This window comes from Oncorhynchus nerka, linkage group LG7 (genome assembly GCF_034236695.1).
Source record: "Oncorhynchus nerka isolate Pitt River linkage group LG7, Oner_Uvic_2.0, whole genome shotgun sequence".
Taxonomy (NCBI): Eukaryota; Metazoa; Chordata; class Actinopteri; order Salmoniformes; family Salmonidae; genus Oncorhynchus; species Oncorhynchus nerka.
The window spans coordinates 66314620-66324088 of NC_088402.1; the positions used below are offsets into that span (position 1 = coordinate 66314620).

Below are 9469 nucleotides of genomic sequence, written 5' to 3' on the forward strand. Positions count from 1 at the left end.
GAGACAAAAGATAACCCTGAAGGAGCTGCAAAGCTCCACAGCGGAGAGTATCTGTCCATAGGACCACTTTAAGCCGTACACTCCGCAGAGCTGAGCTTTACGGAAGAGTGGCCAGAAAAAAGCCATTGCTTAAAGAAAAAAATAAGCAAACATGTTTGGTGTTCGCCAAAAGGCATGTGGGAGACTCCCCAAACATATGGAAGAAGGTACTCTGGTCAGATGAGACTAAAATTGAGCTTTTTGGCCATCAAGGAAAATGCTGTCTGGCGCAAACCCAACACTTCTCATCACCCCGAGAACACGATCCCCACAGTGAAGCATGGTGGTGGCAGCATCATGCTGTGGGAATGTTTTTCATTGGTAGGGACTGGGCAACTGGTCAGAATTGAAGGAATGATGGATGGCGCTAAATACAGGGAAATTCTTGAGGGAAACCTGTTTCACTCTTCCAGAGATTTGAGACTGGGACGGAGGTTCAGCTTCCAGCAGGACAATGACCCTAAGCATACTGCTAAAGCAACACTCGAGTGGTTTAAGGGGAAACATTTAAATGTCTTGAAATGGCCTAGTCAAAGCCCAGACCTCAATCCAATTGAGAATCTGTGGTATGACTTAAAGATTGCTGTACACCAGCAACTGGAGCAGTTTTGCCTTGAAGAATGGGCAAAATCACAGTGGCTAGATGTGCCAAGCTTATAGAAACATACCCCAAGAGACTTGCAGCTGTAATTGCTGCAAAAGGTGACTCTACAAACGATTGACTTGGGGACGGGGGGGTGAATAGTTATGCACGCTAAAGTTTTCTGTTTTTTTGTCTTATTTCTTGCTTGTTTCACAATAAAAAATATAGTTTAGAAACTTAAAAGTGGTATGTTGTGTAAATCAATTGATACAACCCCCCCCCCCCAAAAAAAATATTTTCAGTTCAGGTTGTAAGGCAACAAAATAGGAAACATGCCAAGGGGGGTGAATACTTCCGCAAGCCACTGTATTCTTTTTTGACTCATTATATAATATTTTGTTTTATTATAGCCTATATTTTTTATGTATGACAATTTCATAGTTCAGAAAATGTTTCCTCATTTATGCTTTTTGACTGCACAAATAAGGAGAACGTAGCCAGGTGCCTTTTGTAAACTGTTTTTCGTTATTTCGTTCAAGTGTAATTATTTCTACCATCAATATAGTCTACACGTTATATCCATGTTTTGAACTACTAACGTTTTAGGGAACGACGGTATCAGGTTTCAGGTAAAACCCAAGTGTGTAGAAGTAGAAGTGTAGAAGTAACAATGTTTATTGCAACAACAGGGGCAGGCAAACAACAGGTCAAGGCAGGCAGGAGTTCATAATCCAGAGGGGGACAAGGTACAGGTTGGCAGGCAGGCTCAGGGCCAAGGGTAGGCAGAGTGGTCAGGCAGGTGGGCTCAGAGTCAGGACAGGCAAGGGTCAAAGCCAGGAGAGTGAAAAAAGTGAGACTGGAAAAAGCATCAGCTGACACAAACCGCTGGTTGACTTGAACAAACAAGACGAACTGGCAACAGACAAACAGAGAACACAGGTATAAATACACAGGGGATAATGGGGAAGATGGGTGACACCTGGAGGGGGGTGGAGACAATCACAAGGACAGGTGAAACAGATCAGGGCATGACAGACTGTAGCATCTTTTGACAATGTCCACAAGAGCAGCAGCTCACCAATTTTACAGCCTTTACCGTTATACCTCTTACCCGGCCTAAACAAGAGTTTGTTGGCTAACGTGGGTTAGCACTAATCTGATTTAATCCTGGCCTTAATCTATTTCTTCATCTTGCTGCTTTGTTTGGCTTGATGCAGTCTGTGATCAATCGTGTTTCAAACTGCCCAGAGCAGACTGTCTGTATGCTCCTATGGTTTTATCAGATTTGTGACATTACAGGTTTAATTTTCAAAGAGATACAAATTTTATTCAGAGCATTACGACGATGCCAATTTTAAAGAATTTCTTAAATGTCAAATCAAGGTAACAAAAAAAGACAAAAAAACATAAGAACAAAAAAAAACATAAGAACAAAAAAAAACATGTATTTTGGGTTTGTGCACTTCTAGACAGTTGTAAACCTTCGAGTGTAAGCCTGAAACAGTGACATTTCTGAGATGTTACTGTTTGGTCACCCTACCAATACAAATCTTTCTCTGTCCCTAGGTTCGATCAGACTGCCCAAATAGGATCTGCAGTGTTGCTTTGTACAAAATAACTACCCTCATTTTACTTGGTCTTTTTCATTCTCTCTCATTGTAGGTTCTGCATCTCATGAAGGAAGATAGTTTTATTTCCTTTCTATTTCCTAATGTAGGCCTACTCTGCTCTTATTATGGTTTGTTTTTGTTGTTGTTTTCTTTTCTTATCAAACATACAGATTATCTTATTCCATTGAGATCATTCAATGATATGTTTCCATTGAGATAAGTCAATAATATGTTTCCATTGAGATAAGTCAATGATATGTTTCCATTGAGATAAGTCAATGATGGGTTGAGGGTGGGCTTAAACTGCAAACTACAGCTCCAAGCATTGCGGGTTCAATCTTAGTGCTAGGCACTCCTTTTTTTGTTTTATTGTTTCTGTTTTAACCCTATCCTTAACCTATCCCAAACCTTAACCCTAACATTTTAACCAGTTAGAATGAATGCCTTAACTTAAGTTTCGGTTTCACTTCTACACAGTTTGACTGACAGCTAACTTCGGTTCAGTTTGACTGACAGCTTACATATGTCAAAATACACCATAATTGAAGGGCAAAACATGCCATATATCTGTTGCATGCAGTTATGTCAAATGTCTCCATTTCCTTTGGAGGTGGCATTGCAGCATTTGGTATAATGCAATACAGAGGCATTCGTCCAACCCATATTCAAAAACAGACCATTAAGTGTTGTGCACTTTGCCTATTATCATTTCCTTTGAGGACTTTTTGATTTGTTAATTTCTCTTATATACAGCCACAGATTGTTCTGTATGTTACTAGATATCTGAATGTAGCAACACTAGCTTCTATTTCTGAAATTGCATTGTTCAGCAGGACTTTTTTAAATTTTATTTTACCTTTATTTAACTAGGCAAGTCAGTTAAGAACAAATTCTTATTTTCAATGACGGCCTAGGAACAGTGGGTTAACTGCCTGTTCAGGGGTAGCTCAGGGATTTGAACTTGTAACCTTCCGGTTACTAGCCCAACGCTCTAACCACTAGGCTACCCTGCCGCCTTTTACGTAATTGTTTTGCTGTTCAGCTTTATAGGTAGTTCTCATTGTTTCCCCCTTAATCATACTGTGTACATTGATGGATGGTCCATTATCTTCACTGAGAATAGTTTGACCAATTCAGGAATAGAATTGCCATTTCATTCCCTGAATTGACTGAGTGAAAATGAATTGAGCCTAACCACGACTTGCGTAAATTGTTTAGTGTACTTCAATAAATCTGAAGTGTTCATGGGATTCATGCTCCACCACAGTAAAACAGGCCTTCTCATCCTCTTCTGAGATCTTTAGGTGGCCCATTTGAAAGAAATCAAGTGAATACATTGACTTGAGTAATAGTTCATTTTCAACAGCTGTGGTGTTATATTGATCATTGCGGGCACTATACTCGAAAGTTTACAATTTTCACAAGGGGACATGAATTCAGAGGGCACATAATGATGATTTATTTTGTAAATAATTTACTTTATGGGAACAAACAGCTCCTTGGAAAAACAAATCAGCACAAGTCAACCTCAACAGTGTATCTGTGTTGCCTGACTCCCTCATCACAACAACGTTATTGGGTCATGTCGCTTCTTGTGGTCATTTTCACAGTTAGAATGTTTTTTTGGTTGTGCTTGCTACAAAGGTTGGTCTTTTTAGAGGTGCTTGCTGAAGAAATGGGTCTAAGTAACATTAAAACAGTATATTCAGTTAAACGTTAGCCTTCGATGAGTTATTGTTCTCTACTAGTCAGGCAAACATGATATAAAACTAGAACCTTCAAGTGTCACCTACTGTCCCATATAATCTCCTGTTTACAGTTTAACAACTGAAGCTAGGAAACGTGTTATAAACACGGATAGGTCCATTACCGGTTTCAAACCTACCAGCAGAGTTCGCTCCAGGTCAGCTAGCCAGCCAGCCAGTCAGTCAGTCAGCAGGAATGAACAAACAAATCATATTGTTTGTGCATGCTGAGGTACAGTCCACTGAGCGAATAGGAATAAGGACCTAAGTATAATTTCTAACGCTTGCCCAAAATCTTATCCAGAGCGACTTACAAATTGGTGCGTTCACCTTATGACATCCAGTGGAACAGCCACTTTACAATAGTGCATCTAAATCTTTTAAGGGGGGGTGAGAAGGATTACTTTATCCTATCACACACTTATTTGCTCTGTGGGAATGAATGTATTATTATTATTTTATTATACTTCACAATATGTGTATCTCTTTACCATTTCGGACCAGCCATAGTCATTACAGAAACATCCTATTTATTAATGTATTGTTTTCCTCATCAACAATATTAAAGCAAGCTTACCATAAGGCCTATTAAGACCTATGTTGAGTTCTGTGTGAATGGGTGCTGACTTTGAGTTGATGAATAACCCATCACTTCTTCTTATTTTTGTACAAGGAGATGGGTATGTGGTGGCTGGACACAGAACAACTGGTGGTGTATCATAAATGTTTCAAATGTAGATGTTCCCATGCTTACAGTGCCTTCGGAAAGTATTCAGACCCCTTGACTTTTTCCACATTTTGTTATGTCACAGTCTCATTCTAAAATTGATTAAATATTTTTTCCCCCGTCATCAATCTACATACAAAATACCCCATAATGACAAATCAAAAACAGGTTTTTAGACATTTTTGCTAATTTATCAAAAATTAAAAACGTGTGTTATTTCATAGTTTTGATGTATTCAATATTATATTAAAATGTGTAGGTGTGTCCAAACTTTTGACTGGTACTGTAAGTATTCAGACACTTTACTCAGTACTTTGTTGAAGCACTTTTGGCAGCAATTACAGCATTGAGTCTTCTTGGGTATGACGCTACAAGCTTGGCACACCTGTATTTGGGGAGTTTCTCCCATTTTTCTCTGCAGATCCTCTTAAACTCGGTCAGGATAGATGGGGAGCGTTGCTGCACAGCTATTTTCAGGTCTCTCCAGATATCTTCGATCAGGTTCAAGTCCGGGCTCTGGCTGGGCCACTCAAGGACATTCAGAGACTTGTCCCGAAGCCCCTCCTATGTTGTCTTGGCTGTGTGCTTAGGGTCATTGTTCTGTTGGAAGATGAACCTTTGCCCCAGTCTGAGGTCCTGAGTGCTCTGGAGCAGATTTTCGTCAAGGATCTCTCAGCACTTTGCTCAGTTCATCTTTCCTTTGGTCCTGTCTAGTCTCCCAGTGCCTGCCTCCGAAAAAACATGCCCACCATGCTTCACCGTAGGGATGGTGCCAGGTTTCCTCCAGACGTGACGCTTGGAATTCAGGCCAAAGAGTTCAATCTTGGTTTCATCAGATCAGAGAGTCTTGTTTTTCATGGTTTGTGAGTCTTTAGGTGCCTTTCGGCAAACTCCAAACAGGCTGTCATGTGCCTTTACTGAGGAGTGGCTACCACCTGGCCACTCTACCATAAAGGCCTGATTGTTGGAGTGCTGCAGAGATGGATGTCCTTCTGCAAGGTTCTCCATTCTCCACAGAGGAACTCTAGGGCTCTGTCAGAGTGACCATCACGTTCTTGGTCACCTCCCTGACCAAGGCCCTTCTCCCCTGATTGCTCATTTTGGCCGGGCGGCCAGCTCTAGGAAGAGTCTTGGTGGTTCCAAACTTCTTCCATTTAAGAATGATGGAGGCAACTGTGTTCTTAGGGACCTACAATGCTGCAGACATTTTTTTGTACCCTTCCCCAGATCCTGTCTTGGAGCTCTACGGACAATTGCTTCGACCTCATGGCTTGGTTTTTGCTCTGACATGCACTGTCAACTGTGGGACCTTATATAGACAGGTGTGTGCCTTTCCAAATCATGTCCAATCAATTGAATTTACCACAAGTGGACTCCAATCAAGTTGTAGAAACATCTCAAGGATGATCAATGGAAACAGGATGCACCTGAGCTCAATTTTGAGTCTCATAGCAAAGGGGTTGAATACTTATGTAAATAACGTATTTCCATTTTGTCATTATGTGGTATTGTGTGTAGATTGATGGGGGGGGGGGGGACGATTTAATCCATTTTACAATAAGGCTGTAAAAAAAAGTATTTATTTTGAAAAAATCAAGAGGTCTGAATACTTTCCGAAGGCACTGTATAATGTGATTTTGAGGAACAGTTTTAAAAAAATTGTTCTGACATTGAAGGTAATGGTTTGTTGTACAGCACTGGCAATTCCAGTGTGGTGACTATTGTGCCTTATGTAATACATCCATTGTCTACAATATTGCCATTTTTGTACTGAGCTGGAGGACTGTATTTATGTCCTTAAATTTGTTTGTACTGTATCTAAAACATCTGAGTTTAGATATACCCTAGATAACTTAAAAGTACACGTTCAAGATGTTCAATAGAAATATACAATTATTCACATACACTGTTAAGGAAGGGCTTTTTTACAGCCACCCCCAAATTCACAAGAGTAAATTATAACAACTTTTACAATGATATAACAACATTAGTCATCAAGTCTACAGAAGCCTGTGATTACTGTGAATGGTCTGTATTGTGTGTGATGTTCACTTAGCTTAACTGGTAGCTGCAATATGGCTCATTGGACGTTGCATCACCCAAACAATATGTCATCCAACTACACCCATTTTCGTTTGCACCAAGACAAGCTCATGCACGACCACCTCGAATGCGTTTCTTTTACAGCATGGCAGTAAATGAGGCTCTCACATGATCAGTCTTGGCATGTCAGTTGTTGTTTGGTTTTTGAACTAATCTGAACCCCATGCTCTGTGTTCTGCTTGTTTCACTTGTCCCGTATGTAAGTTCAGAGTTCAGTACAAAAATGTTTATATGTTTGAGTGTGTGTGTGTGTGTGTGTGTGTGTGTGTGTGTGTGTGTGTGTGTGTGTGTGTGTGTGTGTGTTTCAGACAAGGTTGTGCATCCATCAATTGATATTTGATTCATTTTAAATATCTTATATTGAACTGACAACACTAACTTTTATTTAAGTCATTATTTAAGTTTTTATTTGTTTTACTTTCCCTCATTTACTTTAAAGTTACAGAGTAATCCAAAGTGGACATGTACATATTGTACACATACAGTAGGTTTTATCAGGTCAGTGAGGCTTTTCAAACTCATAGGTAATTTATTGCCTTTAAAGAGGCTGTACAGAACATTTGCCTCTGGGCAAGTTCTTGAGCAAAAGGTGTCCCTTAAATGGACAAATATAATATCTAGGAATGACCTTATTGGACAGAAAGAGGTACACCTCCCCATGCCCAGGCAAGCCTACTACTGTACGATAACACCTTCTATTTAGAATTTAACTAACATTTAGTAGAATTTTCAGAAGATTCAAAAATTGTATTTTTTCATAACTCTTTCAGGTGAGTTCAGACAAATAATTCTGCCACTGTCACACTTTTAAATGCTTAAATGCTACATCTCTCTCCAATTGTTTGTCCCATCTATTCCCTTTTCCTTTCTGCATTTCTCCCCATGTTTGACCATTATTATACAAAACTCAACATAGATCCGAGTGGTGAAAGCATTCCATAGCCCACTTTATGATGGCATTGAGAAGCCGGGATTCAAGAACTCCATCCACGACTTCATGGCACACCCGGAATTTCTCATCAGTGACTTGGTCCACAACATCCCCTTGATTGACGAGACAGACATTGAAACCGAAGAATCAGAGCGCTCAGACTGCAACAACGTTCGCCTGGCTTTTCGTCAAGCTCCTCCCCCTGCCCAGGCCCCTCAGCCTCCCCCTCGCTGCCGCTCCACCTCCCGTCCCGCCCCTGCCGCCAGCAGAGCCTCCCCGTTACACTCAACTGCAACAACAACGCCACTGCTGCTGCTGACGCTGAGAATGGAGATCATCTGAACCCAAAAGATGCAAGACTACCAACTGCTTCTCTCTGCTGCCCCGCCAGCCCATTGCACAGCTTGGAGACCTGTTTATAACTACAATCTGGGCACATGGTTGACAAATAGGGAGAGGAAACACCAATGATCTTGATGGACATGGATGTAACCCAACAAAGAGGAAATGAAGAGGAAAACTGGACATAGAAAAATAAATGATTACATTGTATAGACCAATGGTTTTATAGATTGTTGCCCAACCTTTCCTCAACAGCCACTGCTTTTAGCCTGCACTCTCCGCTTCAAAACACTCACATATCCTCTCAAAAAGCTCCACAGTCCAACGATGCTAACCCCACCAGACTCTGATTGACACTTTTGAAATGTATATCTAGGCACGCAATAGAGGAGTGATTGGTGTAGTAGAGACAAGAATGAACTGGAATTGATTCTTGCCCTTTTGATTGAAAATATGAAGACTCAACCGAAAGTGAAATGGAGTTAATTCCTTCTGCTTTTTAACAATATAATTGTTCAGATTATTACTGTTGTTATTACTACTGCAATTACTACAATTACTACTACAATTATTATATTCCAGTTAATGATGCTTCATTAATTAGCTTTATCTTTCATGTATGTTTGTATGTATGGTTTGTTTGCTTAACTGCTGTATTTGTCTCCTTGTTTTTCTGTTTTTATATACTCCTTCTGGTCACGTCACCTTTTTTCCTTTTCTGTGTTGACATGTGTTGTGTATGTCTTGAAAAATAAAATAATAAATATAACTATACAAATCAATTTAAAACATATACAACAACTTCAAAACACAAAATGGTAAGAAAATAGTAGATATGCTATAAAAAAAGTCCCCAAAAGCACTACTAATAGTTTTGGTTCTTCTCTTCATGTAGATATGTCTTGAATTAAGTTATTCACTTGGACACTTCCATGAACAAAGGGAACAACTGAACTGAGTATTGAAAATATTAAGTTGTGCGTAGTGATTAAAGTAATTTATTTAAATGATTATTTTATTAATCCATGTGTATTCTCTTTATTTTTGTCTTTGAGTTTGCATAGATTACATAACACAAAATGAAAGTAAATAATTACTTTTTGATGTACTTTAGAATCTGTCAAACAATATTTGACTGTATGATTTATGTGTTTTTACCCAACTATGCTTTACTGCCATCAACAGTGATAACTAGTCACAGCTTTTACAGTGGCACAGTTACATATCAGAACAGAACATTGAATATATCTTTACTTTGACATTTTACTTACATTTCCACATATAATGTTTTAAGAGTGATTTCGTTTTTGAAAGTAGCAAATAGGAATTCTCCCTGCTTTGTGGAGCACTTATTAAAGCAGTCTGAAGAAAATAAATTCAACAACCATG

At 39.4% G+C, this 9469-nt stretch overlaps 1 protein-coding gene across 2 annotated transcripts in view; it reads left to right on the plus strand.

Moving 5' to 3' along the window:
- Positions 1 to 9102, plus strand: part of LOC115132219 (plasma membrane calcium-transporting ATPase 3-like) — a 32049-nt gene extending 22947 nt beyond the window's left edge. The window contains exon 23 of one of the 2 annotated variants that reach the window (XM_029664616.2): positions 7724 to 7838. In XM_029664616.2, coding sequence (XP_029520476.2) covers positions 7724 to 7749 — 26 coding nt within the window. In that variant the 3' untranslated portion in view covers positions 7750 to 7838. Of the gene's footprint in view, positions 1 to 7723 lie in introns of both variants that reach the window. The other variant, XM_029664611.2, reaches the window with a different exon arrangement.
- Positions 9103 to 9469: the final 367 nt, after the last annotated feature.